The 18,428-nt window shown below is 29.2% G+C and overlaps 1 protein-coding gene and 1 long non-coding RNA gene across 2 annotated transcripts; one reads left to right on the top strand and one right to left on the bottom strand.

Annotated features, from left to right (window-relative positions):
- Window positions 1-611: 611 nt before the first annotated feature.
- Window positions 612-13,985, bottom strand: LOC145186109 (uncharacterized). Its single transcript, XM_090097910.1, has 12 exons — window positions 13,948-13,985; window positions 11,474-11,687; window positions 11,185-11,282; window positions 9,040-9,102; window positions 8,016-8,145; window positions 4,576-4,630; window positions 4,378-4,425; window positions 4,090-4,204; window positions 2,227-2,315; window positions 1,768-1,800; window positions 1,508-1,597; window positions 612-1,383 (listed from the first exon to the last, which is right to left on the bottom strand). The coding sequence occupies exons 3-12, from the start codon at window positions 11,273-11,275 to the stop codon at window positions 871-873; spliced, it is 1,227 nt and encodes a 408-aa protein (XP_089954036.1). The 5' UTR covers window positions 11,276-11,282; window positions 11,474-11,687; window positions 13,948-13,985; the 3' UTR covers window positions 612-870.
- On the top strand, window positions 12,480-17,984 carry LOC149884136 (uncharacterized). The gene is made up of 3 exons (XR_016455685.1): window positions 12,480-13,368; window positions 16,054-16,537; window positions 16,728-17,984. It is a non-coding gene; the product is annotated as an uncharacterized LOC149884136 (long non-coding RNA).
- Window positions 17,985-18,428: the final 444 nt, after the last annotated feature.

Here is an 18,428-nt window from a genome sequence, read left to right as displayed (position 1 = left end):
GTCATAAAGTTTAACAGACTTTATCATGTTCTGTAGCGCATGATGATGAACTTTTTAATCTTTTAAAAAATTTCTTTACATTAATTAGTTTAGGTTTTTTTGATTTTTTGAATAGTAAATATTGAGAAAATTTGTCTTTTTAAAGTTCTTAGAGAAAATATTTTTAAAGTTGTGATTTAAAAATAATTTTAAGCTTTATTCCTTTTCTTAGACAAATTCAGAGAAATTCCTGAAACTTTTGTTTAAACCCCCCTCTTTTGTGTAGAATTGTTACTATCAGTTAGTCACTGAATGTTGAAGAGTAAAAGATGAAGTGGAATGATAGATTAAATCGTATCGCTGCACTTAAGATAAAAATCATTCATTCAAAGCTACCATTTATATTACTTTTATCAGCAGAACCCACGTTTGCTTAGTGCATACTTTGGTTTCTCTTTGCGACAGTTAAGTTCATCATAATTTTTATAACAAATCTATTATTTAGTTAATAAAACTGTTTAGTTTTAATAGCTACATTAAAGTAAACAAGTATTAAAACTGAGCAGCGATGAAAACAGAAAACCAAACGGTTTCTCCTAAGATAGAAAAGAGATAAAGACATAAAGACGACGTAGAAACAAAAAATCGATAAAAATATTTCATCTTATTAAAAGATCAGAAACCAGCAAAAAAATTATCATATAAGTAAATTAACATTTACAAAATTAAAAATTTGGGTGAGTAAATAAAATAGCAATTCTACAATTTGCATAAAATATAACTTGCATATTAACGATATTAATTTATATAAATAAAGATCATATTAATAAATACACAAAAAAAGAATAAAAAAAAAATAAAGATGTATATAAAGAACGGTATTTAAAACTTTTATTTAGTTGAAAACCATTTCTTTTTTTTCTTTTGCTCCTTAACAGAAGGTCTTTTCACATTCCTAACAGCGATAGGGTTATCTGGATCGTAAAAAGTGCAAGAAACGGGTTGAGTTAAAACTTTTGAGGATTGTAAATTATTACTCTTTAACTGGTAATTTAAAATTGCATCATCTTCCTTGAATAAACACTCGTCAACATTTTCATTTGATTGGTTGCGTCTTCGTTGGAGTTGTCTGAATTTTAAATTATTTTGATCAGGTGATTGAACAAGGTCTTGACATAAGGACTCGTTTGGGTAACCACAAGCATCAATAGATTTTAAGTATATATGTTCGCCATTAGACTCTTCTTCACATGGTACTTGCTGTTCCTGATGACTTTGATCAATATCCTGAGATGTATAATTCTCAAAACCATCAACACTTAATGGTTGTTTCGCATGTATATCATTATGTAATAGTTGGCTACTTTCCGAGTTAACATGGCTGGCCTCATCCGAAGTATTTTTCTAAATCAAATTCTATTTCTAGAATTTTTAGAAATGAAGTACAACACAAATAAAATAAAAAATCAAATCAAAAAAACCTTGTATATAAAACCAAGTAAAATAGGAAAGTAATAGGATAACTGACATTATTGCATTCTCTCTTTCTTCTTTGCTTTTCAGCTTTGGCTCGTTTATATTTTAATGCTTCTTCATTTTGTAGTCGTATGGCAATCCACTGAAAACAAACATAAACGCGTTCAAAGCTGTTTCTGCAACCAATCAGATTATTGCATTGTGAAAGAACTTAAGTTCTCTTTAAAGATTCTCATAGTTTAAAACTTGGCATTTTTAATGTAGGATTATCAATGAGATCAAAAACAGAACTTTTGTTACAAAAAGATTTACTCTATCATTTTCTTCGTCTGCTTTCTTTTGCTCCTAAAAACGAAAATGTGTAATAAAAAATCTTAAACTAAAACTACCACCAACCCACCCACCCACCCACCCCCCCAAAAAAAAAATAATAATAATAATAATAATAATAATAACAATAATAATAATTATTATTATTATTATTATTACTATTATTATCATTATTATTATAAAAATAATAATAATGATAATAATAATAGTAATAATAATAGTAATAGTAATAATAATAATAGTAATAATAATAATAATAAAATAATAATAAAATAATAATAATAATAAAATAATAATACTAGTAATAATAATAACTATAACTACCAAATATTTACAAAAATATTACAGTGTAAGTATTTATAAAAACATTGTTATACAGTAGTTGTGAGAAAACATTAGAATTTATCAAAAGCAAATTACAAAATAAAAAACTTTCACAACCTCATCTCTAAACCTTTGTGATTCTACATATGTTTTTGATTCAGTTGCATCAACCTCATAGTCATTGTTCCTGCTTTCAGTGATTATTTCTTAAAAATAAGAAACACATTACAGACCAAGTGTTTATAACTATCACAGAAACTTTTTAAAGAAATAGTCAGTTATTACTGCCAAACTACTTGAAGAGTAACTTGTATTTAAAAATAGGAACTTCTTTTGGTTATGTATTTATAGAAGTTATTTGTTAAAGTTTTGAGTTAAAAAAAAAAACTATGTTAGAAATTATGTTTTCTTTACATTAAAAGTCTGAAAACTACAGTATGCGACCACAAAATTCATAAGTTTGTTAATTCCAAAGTAAAAGTTCTGTTGTTATGCCATGAATGACACCATGCCAAAGATATTGCCAAAGATATTGCCAAAGATATTGCCAAGATGCTTAACAAGTCTCTGAGTACTGTTTACACTGTGATTAAACGTTTTCAAATGACTGGTCATGTTGAGAGGAAGCCTGGCAGTGGTTTGAAGAGATCAGTTTAGACTCCTCAGTTGATCAAGGCAGTCAAGGTTGAATTTCTCGGAATCTATTACAGTCAATGAGGAAAATCACTAAAGAGCTATCTGTCAGTGAGCACACCATCAGAAATGTGGTCAGGAAAGATCTGAATGATCAAAGCCGAGAGCCAGGATTAAGAAGCACCTGGTTTCCCAAAGTGTCAAAGAAAAAAGATTTAAAAGATCAAAGAAACTTCTGAGCCTTCTGGAGAAGAGATCAATGAACATCCTATTCTCAGATGAGATATTGTTTACCATTGATTCAAACAGTAGAGCCAATCATTTTATTAGTCATCAACCAGTCCAGGTAGCCCCAGAACAGGTAAAGTATAAATTTAAGACCAAACATCCAGCTTCAGTTATGATGTTTAGCCTCATTTCTTCTGATAGCCTCAAAATGCTTCTGATTGATGCCCACTATTCTCTAGATGAAAATGTTATGCTTCAGCAGGATAGAGCACCTCCATATACATCCCAGAAGACCCAGAGGTGGCCCCAGGAGAGCCTGTCAAAACACTAGCCAAAAGAGTTATGATCCTTGAATCTCCAGATTTGTCACCTCTTGATTATTCAATATGTGTGTATGTGGAGCCAAGGGCTTGTCAACATCCCCACAACAGTGTCAACTCCCTGAAGGTTTCTATCAAAAAGGAATGGGACAAGATGCCCAAGGACTATATACAGACCACCTATTCCATGTTCAGGAGTCAAATTGAAGCTGTGATTGATGCTGAAGGAAGACATATTGAATAAAAACGTGGTAAACTTAATTCTTAACACTTCTGATTAAACAAAAATTTTTATTCTACATTAATTTTTGTCAAAAAAAGAGTTTTTTACAAAATTTTCAGTTGCATATAGTATATTCCTATAATTTGTGACATTGGTATGTTAAAAAAACTACTATTGCACAATCATGTTTAAGGCTGAGCTTAGGACTTATTTTAACTCTATCCCTAACCTTGGCAAAATCAGTAAAAATTAACTTAAATTCACATAACCCTAATTTTTTGTGCCTTTCAATTTTTTCATGCAAATAGCATGATTTAAAATAATATTGATGTTGAATTTCTTTGACAATGGTAACAATAAGTTGCTAAGGAAAAAAAAAGCAAAACAATTTAGTAGATTTTGTTGGGAAAAGTCAATAAAATGGAACATAAAAGTGGATACAATGTGTGCTAGATAAAACCATCTAATAAAATGAATTTCAATATTTAGACTTTTTTGGAATTAAAAAAAAACAACAAGAAATTGAAAACTCCATGACAACTATCTGACAAAGGTATTTTCATCATCAATCATCACCTTCTTGTTGCAAGAGTTGCAACCGTCTTTCTTCAGCCAGTCTTCTTTGTAATCTTATATTCCGATCTTCAATTAGCTTCTTCTTCTCTTTTGCTTGTAGATAACGAGCAAACTCCTGTTATAGAGTGTGAAAATGAATATCTCAAAGAACTATGTATTATTTTATTTTTCAAAAGCAAATAATAAAATTATATGTAATTAAATGACAAAATTAATTTATATAATTATTAAGTAATTAATAATGGCTTTTCAGAACCAACAAATGTTGGGCACATAAAAGTAATATACCTCATCTTGCATTTCTCTAGCTATTTTTCTTTCAGATTCCATATCCAACTAGAAATAATAACAAACTTGTTAACAACATTTTGTCTACCTCAAGTAAGTCATGTTATGGAAAAAATCTAAGCAATAGTTCTGAAGCCTTTACATTTTCTAGGAAACAAAAATATTTAACAAATACTAACAGTTACACATAATAATAACCTCTTTTTCAATTCTTCTTGTCAACTCTTCAGCAACAAAACTATCATTACAGCATCTTTAATAAATGAATTTTTAAAAAGTAAAATAATTTTGTGGAAGAAAAATGTTTTTTAATAACTTCAATTTCAATTAATTGTTTTTTAATCAAAACTTTATATGTAATCTTTGCAGACTAAAAAAGCACACCTGTCCAGAGAGCCTCAAAACATAAAAGTCATGCTCAAAAAATAAAACCAACTGGGTTAGGTAACCCATATATCCATGTTTCAAATATAAAAAAATTGAAATCATCTGCCTATGTCCAAGGAAAAAAAATGACTTTGATTTTTTGGATTTTTTTGTTCCTTGCTTAATCGCCCAGAGAGCCTCAAACCACAAAAGACACACTCAAAAAAAAGGAATAAATAATAAAACTGATATTACTATTATTGATATGCATAGTCTATACATAGAGGCTTTAAAAATAAAAAATTAAGCCATCAGTCAATGTGTAGGAAATCATTGTTACTTTGAACTTTTCAGTCATTTTGACCTTACTTTTAATGAAATTGATTACTTTAATCACCACTTTTTCTTTGAATTTGAATCATTTCTAAACTTAAAACACTGTCGCAAAATAAAAAAAACTATTAAAAGAGTGTCTCTAATTAAACTTTGGCAAAGGCTGTTTCAAAGTTCTAAATATAATAGGTTTTATTTACTAAGGTTTTTTTTTTACAAGTTACAATTACACACAGTTTAAAAAAATAAATATTTAAAAAGATTTAATCTCATGAATAAATTTTTGAATCAGTTTAAATAAATCCATAGGTATTTTCTCAGTTGTTTTTTTTGTCACAAACACTTATTCTTAAGTAGCAAGGTTTCAATGTTCATTAAAGATGCAACAGACATATTTCACCTAAATGTGGTTGCTATTGTATTCAACCACAAATCTTTCAAACCAATTTCCATATCTGAACAGAAAAATCTTGATGAAGAGTTTCTAAAGATTGTTCACTGAAAGGACCAAGGGGTTTTTTCTTCATTCTAATAAAATCATCAATGTGAAAAAATATGATGTGCACTTTTGGGGTCACACTTACAAATCCTAGACTTAAAAAGGATGTCCGAAATTCCTGAATTTTATTTTCATATTCCTTGTCAAGGACTTTTCCAAAGCAGGCTCTAAAAACACCACTGAGTTTTTTTAATGTATTAATGATGGCCATGATGAATCTAGGTTCTCAAAGAGCTGATCTATCACTTCAATATTTTTTAGGAGTTTTTGGCAATCATTGCCAGCAAATTGTCCGCCATGATATTGTTGGATTGTGATGTTGAGTCTTTTTGGGCACTCATCTGCTTCTGTCAATGCTTCTTTTAGTGCTTTGAACAAGTGATTTACTATCCCAACAAGCAGATGAAGTTCCATTGGGGGAATTAGTTCGAAAATGAATTGGCTTGGATCAACTTTTAGAAGCGGTTTATGGACAACATTGTTGAAAGACTTTACCCTACTAATGTCACCACCTTTTGAAAGAAAGTCTGTGTAACAATTTTAAAGGTCAGACAGCGTCCTGAGCGCACCTTTTTCAGCTAAGTTCTTTGCTTCACTATCACAGTATAGACATAGATGTGAGCTAGAGTGACATTGCAAACCACATAAAATTTTAGCAACTTTCAAGTTGCAAGAGACTACAAAGTCTACATTTCCTGGTTGAACAAGCTCAATAAAGTTTTTGATGTTGCTGTAATTCTCATGTAGATCCTCTGCAACTGCAATTAAAAATTGCTTTTTAACTTCAATGTCTTTTAGAGCTCAAGAGGTGACAATTTCTTTTGAAGGTGGGCTGCTTGAATTATCTTCATCATTCATTCTTTGAAGACTTACTGTAAGCTTTGGGAAGCCTCGACTCCTTCAATCCTAAGTTTCATGAGATGACCTGCTTGAAGTTGTCTCTTAAGTGAAATTTCTGCTAGAAAGTCAGAGACGTTTTTGCAGTGAACAATTGTGTACTCTGTGTGGCTTTTTTTTGCCTGATGATGCAAGTGTAGTTTTTGTAAAAAAATTTGCAATTTGCAACCCTGCATCATGAAAATTTGCTCGATAGTTTGGCTCAAAAAGAGGCGATTTGTAAACCAAATTTAGTGTTGTTGCAAGCTTTTTGACTCCAATATTAGACATGCCTGTAGCTTGCTAAATTTGCACCAGGTCTTGGGCACTTAACTTATACTTTTCTGCAGTTGTTGATTTTGAACATGATGCTCCTTAAGACAAATTTTAAAAAGCCTTGTTATGAAATGTAATCTTAGAACAGACAAAATGGGACTATTAAAAACAGGAAAGATACAAAATTTAAGTTACTGAGAGAAATAAGTTTTCTGTTGAAATTTCTCTAGGGTTTAAATTCAAAGAAGTAGAGTTGCATTTATGAGGTAAGCCTTTCCCTTGTGGTGACAAACAATCTGAAAATTCCTTTCAGGGGATTTGTGGGATTTGAAGTTGTAGAATTAATGTTGGAACCACTTGTCACAGTCTTGACATTGATAGTTTGATAATTGTAAAGAGTAGGCAGCTTGACAGATACTCCTCTTTCAACCCTTCTAAGTTGATTTCTACACGTTCCACACATTCCAGTTGAAACTCTAGAATCCAAAAAGTCAATGTATGTTGCAAAAATGTCTTTGAATCTCTCAAAAACTACACTAGAAATTGGTGAATTGCACTTTTTCATACATAAAACACACACTGTTTTTCTACACTTTGTGAGATTTGGCACTATTGGGCATTTTGAAAGAGTCCAAATAAAGTTAAAATTGCAAAAAGTACTTGTTTTTGCTTTCATTTGATACTTTATTGTCAGCAACTAATAAAAAAATTTATGTTTTTACTGCTTTATTTCACTATTAAATGACATAAATATGTAACACTGTAACATTAGGTACTAAGCAATAAAATGGACCTAGCTATTCAAAAAATATAGGTCTAAAAAACGTTTAAAACACTTGACTTTTAAGAGAAAGCGAAATAGTAGGTAAAGATACCTCTAGGGTTATGCAATTTAAAATGGATTTACAATAAAAGCAATTTAAAATGGATTTACAATAAAAGCAAGTTTATTTTATTTTGTTTTTTTTTTTTATTAAATTTTATTTTTTCTAGTGATTATCTATCAAATTTTATAGGCATTCATAAATAAGTATCATCTTTTCTTCCTTATGCCTTTAGGAAAGGAGCCAATAACATGAGAAAATTCAAAGTCATTTTTTTTTTCTTGGGCGTAGGCAGATGATTTCAATTTTTTTATTTTTTGAAACATGGATGTATGGGCTACCAAACCCAATTGGTTTTATTTTTTGAGCATGACTTTTATGTTTTGAGGCTCTCCGGACAGGTGTGAAAGATTTGCTTGAAGCTTTTAATAATGGTCAAAATTTACAATTTAAATTAATCTTACAGTTCTTTAAGTTGCAAAGAATTGAGTAAACCCGATTCCTCCACTTCTTTCATGAAAATCATTTTTGCTGTTTCTATATCCATTTTACCAACTCTTCGAGCCAACTTATTGTTTTCAAAGTACTTATTAACTACATAGAAGTATGTAAAATTTTTTATAAATGCATATCCCTATATAAGTATATATGGCATATTCTATATGTAGACACTGGCATTTCTAAACATTCCAACAAACAGTACTAAATTTGAAAATAAAAAAATTAATAAAGTTTTAGGAATGTTAAAAAATGATTAGATATAAATTTGTATTGAATAACATAAATCTGTGTATGAACTAAGTAAATCATTTTGTTGATGTAACTAAGTAATATTTTTTATCTTGCTCACATCTTGTGTAAAAACTGAAGAAATTGTGATAAAAACTGATGCGCAAACAAAAGCATCATGTGCAAAGCAATTTTTACACAAGATGTGAGCAACTTTCAAAATTTACTACAAATTGCTGTGCTGTTGCATTTGTTGTTTTTCCTTTTTTTTTTTTCCTTTGTTTATGTTATTTCAAATTCATGATAATAGATTTTTAGTAACTGTTCATAACCATAGAATATGCAAGACATTACAAAATATCTTGCATCTTCTAAATTCAAAAACTTAATAAACAACTCAAAAATGACTCTAAATAATATTAGCTATTCATTTGCCTTTTAAACTTAATTTGTATTTTAAATTAAAAAAATTCCATTTCTTTTTTATCTATTTTTTGATGAAGCAAAAAGTATATTGTGGGAATTAAAAACAGTTTTCTTGAGTTTATTAAAAACTAAAGTAAACATCAAAACAATTTTGTTTTTATATTATCTATTAGCTGCAAATCAAAACTATAACTTGATGATTTAAAGATATAGCTAATGTAGTTGTGATAAAAACTAATATAAGTAAACTAAATTTTTTAATTTTTAAAATAACTAAAAAACTATGTTTATGTTACATAAAATGATTTCTAAAAATGTTGAAGAACTACTTACATTCTTCGCTTTGAAGTTTATCAGCTAAACACTCATCTTCTCGATATCTGAATTCTCCAGTAACTTAAAAAAAAATGCAATTTAAAAAAGGCCAAAAATGTTTTTGTCTTAATTCATACTTTATCTCAAAATTATCATAAAAGTTCAAAACAAATCTACACCAATTCAACCATAGGAAAACTAATAAATCAAAAAAACTAAATAATGCTACATTTTTTTTATTAGGTTTATGGCTAATTCTGTGATAACTTGTTCACCAGTTTGAACATAGTAACTCATAATTTAAATTTTTTCTAATTTTTTCTTAAGGAAAAGTATTGCTAATGTATTTACAATTATTTATGCACATTTTTCAATGGACATGTGATTTCCATTGTTGGGTATCTAAGTAGGAGTGTTGCTTTCCTAATAGTTTTTTTAAAAATGTTTTGAAATGTTTTTAAATAAATTTTGACTTTTATCATTACATTTATGTTACATATCAAAATTAGAAAGATTAGGTATGGCATTTGTGGGAAAATTACCTATGTAACTTGTCAGTAGTAAATACTTCCCTTTGTTTTTGCTTTTGTTTTTTTTTTTTTCTTCATAAACAGATATTCCTGCAACGCATTGATAATCTTATCAGGGGCACTCAAGCATATATTATACTGTTTGCAAAAACTCAAATAAATTATTGGCTTTTAGGGATTCTGCCTTCATGTTACATATATTTTATAAGAAGAATCATAAATAGTGTACCAGAGTGACTGCCAGGTCCTCTCTACATCAAACTTTACTTTTTAATAGTCAGTTACATGATGATAGTTATTTGATATGTAAAAACTTTCAGGAGTGGACCAATACTAAAATAATTTTAAAAAAATAAAAACCTAGTGTTTTTGTAGTGTGTAGAAAATGAGTAATTATGTACTGTAATAACCTTTAGAAATAGCAAATTTTCATAGTAACTAGAGAAACTGAAGTAAATGTAAGAACTTTAATCTGGGTTAGCTATGATCAAAATTTATCAATTCAATGTCAATTTTACTATAGTAATTGTTATAAGAACCTTTATTGTTTCAAAAAAAAAAAGAAATAAAATACCTTGAAAACATACATTTCTTATGTACATTTTGACTTGTTTTTTTACTTTTTTCATAGAGTACAAGTTTATAACAACTCTACTAATTTATTATACTTTTTTTTTAATTTCAGAGATACAATTTATACATAAAATTAGTTGAAAAATATTTTATATGCTTTTTTAGTTTTGTTTCTAAAGAATTATCCAAAGTTATTAACATAATCAAGAACAGAATAGTAGACTATGCTCATAATGATATAAAATTGTAGCTATAGGTATTATTCACCTGGATAGACATGTTCAACCTGTGAAGATTTAGTGGATGTAACATACTTTTTGAAGTATATGCATGATAAATAATTAGAGTGGGCTACATGGTAAACCATTGAGAATACTAGCTCAAGACAATAAAAGTGACTAGGCCATACTTATTCAAGTTTTTTTCAAAAGGGTCACAGAACTGATTAAGTGTTTAGAATTTTCCAACAAAAATGTTCTACATTCAAAATGTTTATGGCATGAGAAAGAACTCTCTGAAATCTTGTGAAAAAATAACCCATGGTTCCCTAGATTTAAATCTCAGAAATTAGATTTAAGTTGGAAAACCAAGATCAAAGATTTCTGAGAAAAAGCTAAATATTTTAAAGTTAAAATTTTTAGGAAGATTATTGTTGGCTATTTAAGAAAATCTAGTACTTTTCATCTTAAACAATACTATTTCAGCTGTCCTTTTAACATTTACACAGAACAACAGACAAAAATGTAAAAGCAAACAACTTCCTTAAAGTTAACTTTTAAAGCTCTGTATAAAGCTAACAGGGATCTATTAAACTAAAAGTTTAAATGTATAAATTTAATTTCATAGTTTATCTCGTGAACTATTGTAGAATTTAGTGCAAGTAATTAAACCTTCCAGATAATGATATTTGTTTCTGCAATTTAAAATTACAACCATGAGATATAGCAAACACTACATCATGTTTCTGCAATAAATCTACAAGCCTGTATAAGGAATGATCATCTTTCTAAAATTATATTATAGATGATTACAAAAACATAAGTAACTCTAAATAACTAACTTTTTTCCACATGCTTTCGCCCATGTAGATCTGGTGGTTCATATACCAAAGGTTTTTCAGGTTCAACATGATGCTTCAGGATATTCGACATGTTTTAACTAAACTATGTACAATTAATGAACGAACAAAAATCCAAACAAATATCCGAATCTTTTTTTTTAAAAAAAGATCATTATACTATGCATACAATAATATGATTAAGAGATTATATCTGCAGCTAGCAAACAGATTTTTTAGACTCATCACAAAGTGGAACAGATTTTTTATATCAAATGAACAGAAGTTTCACCTCGATTAGTTGCTTAAGTTATTATTAGGCATTTGTTGAATTTCAATGAGTATTAAATATAAGTGAGAAATTGAATGAATAATTAGTTCCTTTAAAACTATATACGAAGAATGTTTTGGGTTTAAATTTTTAAATTTTTTAGCTGTCCTTTTCTTCAAGTAATCAAAGTGTTTGCATGCCCGGCAGCCGGGTAGTAAAAACGTAGAGCATACCACTGATCTCAAAATATAACTGGATAGCGTATACGGAAAATTTTTTGAAGCCAGTTTTGGCCTCCCAAGATGGCGGCGGAATTAACGAATGCTGATATGAAAATTAAGAAACTGATGATAAACAAGTTTTATATCTTAAGCTCAAGTATTGATAAATATATAATTTTCTAATAAAAAATCTAGTTTTTTTGCTTAACATAAGATTTTTTTCATAAAAATAACGGAATATTATATATTTACATAAATTTCAAATGTAAATATTTTTTTATTTAACAAAACATATTCCTACAATAAGTTGCTCTATATTAACTTTCTGTTTTTCGTTTTTAGAATAAATATAATAAAATAAAAATTCTCAGTAAAAATAAGTACAAATTTTAATTTTAAATTGCTTAAATTTAGTTTGTTTAATAAAAGTAAAGGAAAAGTATTTGTTTGCTTGTGCAGAAATCTCAAGTTTCAAATAGTTAACATTTGTTATATAATTTATGTACCTTTTAGTTCTTAACTACCCAATGCTGTGTGCTAGAAGGTTAATAACACAACAGCATGGTAGGCAGCTGATTTAATTTTAAGATAAAATGTTTTTTAGGCATTAGTTAATCAGATAGGCACTAAAAAATTATAAATGCTGCATGAACTATTAGCTGAGCGCTGCGATTAAACACAACTCAGAGGTTCCTTCTAGAGTTATTATATATATATATATATATATATATATATATATATATATATATATATATATATATATATATATATATATATATATATATATCATATCATATCATATCATATCATAAAAATATTTTTGATTGGTTTTTAAATAGGATAAGTTTTGTTAGTTACTTCCTAAGCTTTTTTCCAGTTATTTTGGCAGTTTGTTTTTTACCCAGGTGATAAAGATATATTTTTGCATAGTTTTCTGAAATAAGTTTAATCAGTGCAAACATGGTTATTAGTTATAACTGAGTCAAACATATGAGAAGTTTGTTCATTAAATATTTTTGAGTAATCAACTGATCTCAAAACAGCACAAGAAATGGCATTTTGAATTCCTAATTCATTTGGAAGGTTGACATTTATTGAGGCAAGCAACCTTAGGAAACATCTTTCAGTTTCTTCACATATGATAACAACACTTTTGGTTGGTTTAATTAAACCTCTGTCTTTGAATTTTAAAAAACTGGTTTGTTTGAAATGATAAGAAAGTACTAATGCATTCTGACATTTTATGCAGATAATTTATTGTAAATTTATGTATCATACATTTTTGATAAGATACATAATGTTGATGTTTGAAGACATACAAAATAAATATTATCAAAAAGTTCCCTTTATAAGTCATTTTGAATAACAACTCAAAAACAATTGACTCAATCATTGAGAGCTGGAATATTACAAAGAATACGTAAGTAAGATAATATTTTGTATTTAAAGTTCTTATTAAATACTATATCAATTAATTACATTTATGTATAAAATAATTCTAGAAGGAACCCCTGAGTTGTGTGTACTCACAGCACTCAGCTAATAGTTCATGCAGCATGTACATATCTGGTATCTTGCTACAAAAATTGAAAATATAACATTTTTCAAAATTGAAAGTAGACACCACTGCCGCTTACCATACAGTTATGTTATCAACCTTCTAGCACACTGCATTGGGTAACTAAGAACTAAAAGGTACATAAATTATGCATAAATATTGTTTAATCGTAAATTGCACTTAAAAAATATATCGAGTATTTTGTACCTTAACATATAAATAATTTCTTTAATTGTCTGATTTTTTTAGATATCATTTCATTTCTTTAAAATTTTTAAAACTTTATTTCATAGTCTAGTTTTTCTTTCAAAACTGTTTAATTATTTTCTTTCATATTTCTGTAAAAAGCCTTATAAAATGTAAGTCTGTCACCGCTAAGAGCTCCGATCGCCGCCATCTTGGGAGGCCAATTTTGGCTTCAAATTTTTTTGAAAAAGACAATTGAATCAATGATATATTAAAAATAACTAGATGTCTAACTTTCGCGTATTTTTTGAAGCAAAAATTGGCCATTATGGGGGGCAAATTTAACAAATCAAAAGCTTCGTATTTGTTTTGTTTTGATAAATAGCATAAAGATTTTGCCCCCCATAATGGCCGATTTTTGCTTCACTTTTTCTTATACCGATTTACGGCAGTTAGACATCTAGTTATTCTTAATATATCATTGAATTGAATACGCTATCCAGTTATATTTTGAGATCAGTGAGAGCAACATACCAGGCAGTTCAAGTACGCATGCGCTTCTTTTTATAATTGAAAATGCCGGGCGGATTTAAATATCTACAACTGGATTAGAATATTTGCCCGACAGTTATATATATATATATATATATATATATATATATCAAAGCAGAACTTTCTCATTTTAGAATATTATATTTAGTTATTTTTATTTAAGTAAAATATTGCAGTATAAAAGTGTGTAAATAATACCCATTACCCATGGGGATAAAAGTAAGGGACTGCAGCATCCCTCTGCTGAGCTGTAAATAATACTTTGTTAAATTCATTCAATAGGTAGTATTTTGTCCCATTCAATATGCGCATCACTTTATCCAAAAATGATTAGTCACACCAAAAGCACCATTAATTAAGCTTGAATGCTTTACTCACTGTAGTACTAGAGACTGTTATCTATTTAAGCATGGAACTTTATTTTCCATAACTTCAAAAATTGCTGCAAAATCAGAAAAAAAAAACGTTTTTAAAAATTTTTACATTCGAAAACACAATAACATCCATTGTCATTACGGTCATAGAGCAATAGGATGGATGAGTCGGTCAGTTGAGTTCTTGTTTCTATCACTCTTTGTTACAGGAATTTGAATATCCTTACATCTATGCTTCTATAAGAATCTGAGTTTGTCCCATTCAATAATCGTCCCATTCATTAAGGTTCTCCCCTATTTAAATCCTACTTTATGTTTTTTTTTTTAATTTGTGTTCTTTAGTTATTTTTTTTTTTTTTTAGTCAATAACGTTAAGTGATTCAAAAGGGTTCATTTTTAATTTTTCTCATAATGGTCTCAAGCTTTTGGCCGGCAGTGTATATACTATATATTACCTACCGTATATAATCGCGTATATGCAAAAGTTAATATACAGTATATACACTCACGGTTTTCATGGATTATGATAATGCCAACCTAGCTGACACAAGAACCCCTCTTATATGGGGTGATAGCGCACACACCAAGGTTTCCATGCGATGCAAATTTTTAAATTTTTAAATTTTGTCCGCGGAAAATAATTTCATTTGAATGTTCAAATTGAGTGAAATTTTGGCTTCATAGTGCGCCAATAAAAAAACATATAGAATGAGAACCACTCTACATAATTCGATAAAAGTTGGTGCAAATGTAGCCTATAGCCACACCAAACTCTGGATAAAATTTCAGTCGGACTGGTTAACTGGTTAAGGATTTATGGCAGTTTTAGTTTAAATTTTGTTAGTTTCTTGCTACTTCTACCTCAAAACGTTACCGATTACTATGATACTTGGTCACTATTTTCAAAATATTTGTTACATGAGTGTTCTACTATGTAATACCAACAGTTTTTATTATAATTATTTAATTGCTACATGTACCGTTTTCATTTTATAGACCAAAATATTGATTTGCTATTTAAAGCGTGGTTTGATTTGGCTTATGCATAGCGTGAAAATCTCAGCAAAATATTGAAAAGCTTTTCTAAGGATATCTGCATAGGATACTTATTTCTCTTAAAACAGAAAAACTGTGAAGAAACAAATGTTTTTTATATTGGCTAAGATAATTGACTTAAAAATTTTTGATAAGATATCTAAGATAACTCTCTGCTAAAAGGTTCGGAGGGCCAGTCAGAGGAAAGTCAGTCTTTACAGATTTGGGTTGTTTTGAAACAAAATTTGTTAAAACTTTATAAAAGAAATTGCAGAGGCACAAAAAGAAAAAACCTCTATCAAAAGTTTTCTGAAAGTGCAATAAATTTTTGAAGAGAGAAATGTTATGGAGGAGAGAATAGTCTTTTGAAGAACAGTAAAAATAGTTTGTAGGACTGTCTCATCAAATAGGATCTCATCTAAATTGTCATTATGTGTAACAAGTATCTTTAACTTAAATAATTAAAAGTATGCTAATAATTGTAAGTATATTAAGTGGATAGTTATCCAATATAAATTTAGTTTAAGTTTTGTAAAAGGCAGAGTTTGATTTAGTGAAGTTAGATTTAATGAATTAACACAATGCCAAATCAAGCAAAGACTTATAATGAAAATTTAAAGTTTGTGTGCTTGTAATGTCTGAAAAAATTTTTAAGACAACTTACTATTTTCCCAGTAGATTGAATATGCCAACTGTACAAGACCAAGATCAATATCAGTGATTTTCGGGTACCACAAGGGCTCTGAGAATTGTGCAGAACTACTTTGCGCAGGAAACAAGAGGGTAAAGAAGTTGCACTTTTGTTTGATTTCAAGTCAATACAAATGAGATTTGAAACAAGAGACAAAATGTGTTATAGTCCAATCTGCCAAATTGCTCTTTCAAAGCTGCAAGAAAAACATCATCTTGAAGAGCAAACCATCGTTAAGAAAGAAATAAGTGTGCGTTGCAGCATATGCCTCAACCCTTTAAGAAAAGATTTGCCCCCACGAATTCTCTCAAATAAAGTATAGAGAAAACCTTTAATCTTTAAAAACAAAAAATGCCAAAGCAGCCGAACAAATTGCATCTCGAGTTATTTCCAGTAAAGTATTATCCCCGGAAGGAACTATTCGACTTGCTAAAGCATCCGGCGGGCTTTCACTTGCAATTACCTCCGGTAAATATTTATACTTTAATTTTTACATACATATATTAAAAGAAAGTATTGACTATTAAGAAATGAAACTAGATAGATTTCAGGAAGTATAATTTTGACTATTTTCTAATCTCTTTAAAAACGAATGATTTAAATAATCCAAACTTTCTAAGTTTATTATAAACATAAAATATGCATGATTTGTTTTCAGGTCAAAGTAATGTCCAGCCACAATCAAGCGCTCCAAAATTGACCACTCTAGCTCTTGTAACTGTATAATTAAATACGGTCCTGTCAAACAACGGGTTAAAAAAATCGGTTAGAGTTGTCAACCAAACATCAAGCAGCAAGATGGTAGAGCCAAATTTTACAAGAATTTCTTAAGAGCAGGTCAACACTTAAGTGATTTCTTCATCTGCAGTGACTTAAAAATCACCGACGGAAAAGGAGATTCTGGTACAGTTCAGTTTGTTGCTCACTGCAATGATTTATCAAGTCTTGTGAATCATGTTATTCCATCTTGCAAAATTTCTGGTGGCTATTTTGTTAAGCTCAAAATTGATGGTGGTAAAGGTTTTCTCAAGTTTCGTCTAAGCATTGTCCATACTGCGTTCAGGGATGAAAACAGCTCACCGCCACAAAAACAACCTCTCATTCAAAGGAATAGTAAAGACACTGGAATCAAGAGACAAATTCTTGTTGCGGTATCAGAAGATTTTCCAGAAATTCATTTCAATATCGAACAAATTTGGTCCCTAATTAATGCTAATGGCTTAAACGAATTTTGGCTTGTGATATGAAAGTTGCAAATATAATTTGTGGTTTTCAAACTCATTCAAGTATGCACCCTTGCACATGGTGTGACGTCAAATACAAGTGTCTTGGCAAATCTGGAATCTTACGAACACTGGCCTCAATTAAATCTAGCCTCGAGTCTTTTCAGTAATCTGGCGGGGTTGTTACTAATGCAAAGTTGTTCGACAATAACATTCGAACGCCAATCATCAGCTGGTTTTGGAAATTACCCCACCAATGGAGTTGTCAATCATCTTTTCAAGATCCTTAAAACGTTTTGGATAGAAACTGTATAGTGGCCAGCTGCCCTCCACGTTTAACTGAGCTCATATCATGGGGGCCAGTTCTACAGAGATGAATGCACAAAGCTTCTTAACCCTTTTACCACCGGCGAGCGGATTTTATTGAAAATAATTATATATTTTTTATAAGAAACCAGATATCAGTCGCTAATAATGCAGCAAACTGCATTCTTAACCCTTTAAAATGATATTAAACATGATGGCTTACGGTTTATAATTTTAACTAACTTAACCCTTAAATGCTGTTATGTTTAAAAATTATGAATTTTGATGTTGAAAATAGTATTGTAGAGTATTTATGCTAAAAGAGTATATTGAGCTATTTATTAACAAATTTTTGTGGAGAAAATTAAATATATGTCTTAAATTGTAATCAGATGCTGTTTAATGGTGATGTAATGTTTAATGGTGATGTAAAAAAAAGGGTTTAAGTAGTTATTTTTTCATTTAATTTTGAAAGTAAATGTATTTACGAAGGTTTCAAATGTCAAATAAAATTTGTTAACAGAGACTTTGTGTTTTTTTTTTTTGTTTTTCACTTTTCTCTTAGGATTTTTTTTCATTTTGGCAGTAGTTTACACCTAAGGAAATGCTGAGATTTTAACGCTATACAGTAGCGTTCAAAAGCAATCGCACAAGCGCATAACTTGAGATAACTTTTAAATGAAAAGTCTAATTTCTTTCAAATTTTCACTGGAATGTCAAAAAATTGATTACAATTCTAAAAACAAATTTTTCACTAAATCTAAGCAATCTAATCTTAAAAGTTCATTTTATTGAAATATGCGCGTGCAAAAGCATCCGGACAGAAAAAA

The sequence above is a fragment of the Hydra viridissima genome, unplaced genomic scaffold (genome assembly GCF_058129835.1).
Source record: "Hydra viridissima isolate aposymbiotic clone 2 unplaced genomic scaffold, HvirCarnegie_v1 scaffold_9, whole genome shotgun sequence".
Lineage (NCBI taxonomy): Eukaryota > Metazoa > Cnidaria > Hydrozoa > Anthoathecata > Hydridae > Hydra > Hydra viridissima.
The sequence above is the reverse complement of the archived record's forward strand: the minus strand, read 5'-3'. Positions and strand labels throughout refer to the sequence as shown.

Excerpts from the sequence above, each read along its gene's own strand:
- LOC145186109 (XM_090097910.1), bottom strand. The coding sequence starts at position 11,275 with ATGTCGAATATCCTGAAGCATCATGTTGAACCTGAAAAACCTTTGGTA. Across the intron at positions 9,103-11,184 it reads GCGAAAGCATGTGGAAAAAA|TTACTGGAGAATTCAGATAT; the intron begins GTTAGTTATTTA and ends TTTTTTTTTAAG. Across the intron at positions 4,631-8,015 it reads TCTTTGCAACTTAAAGAACT|ATGCTGTAATGATAGTTTTG; the intron begins GTAAGATTAATT and ends CATTTATTAAAG.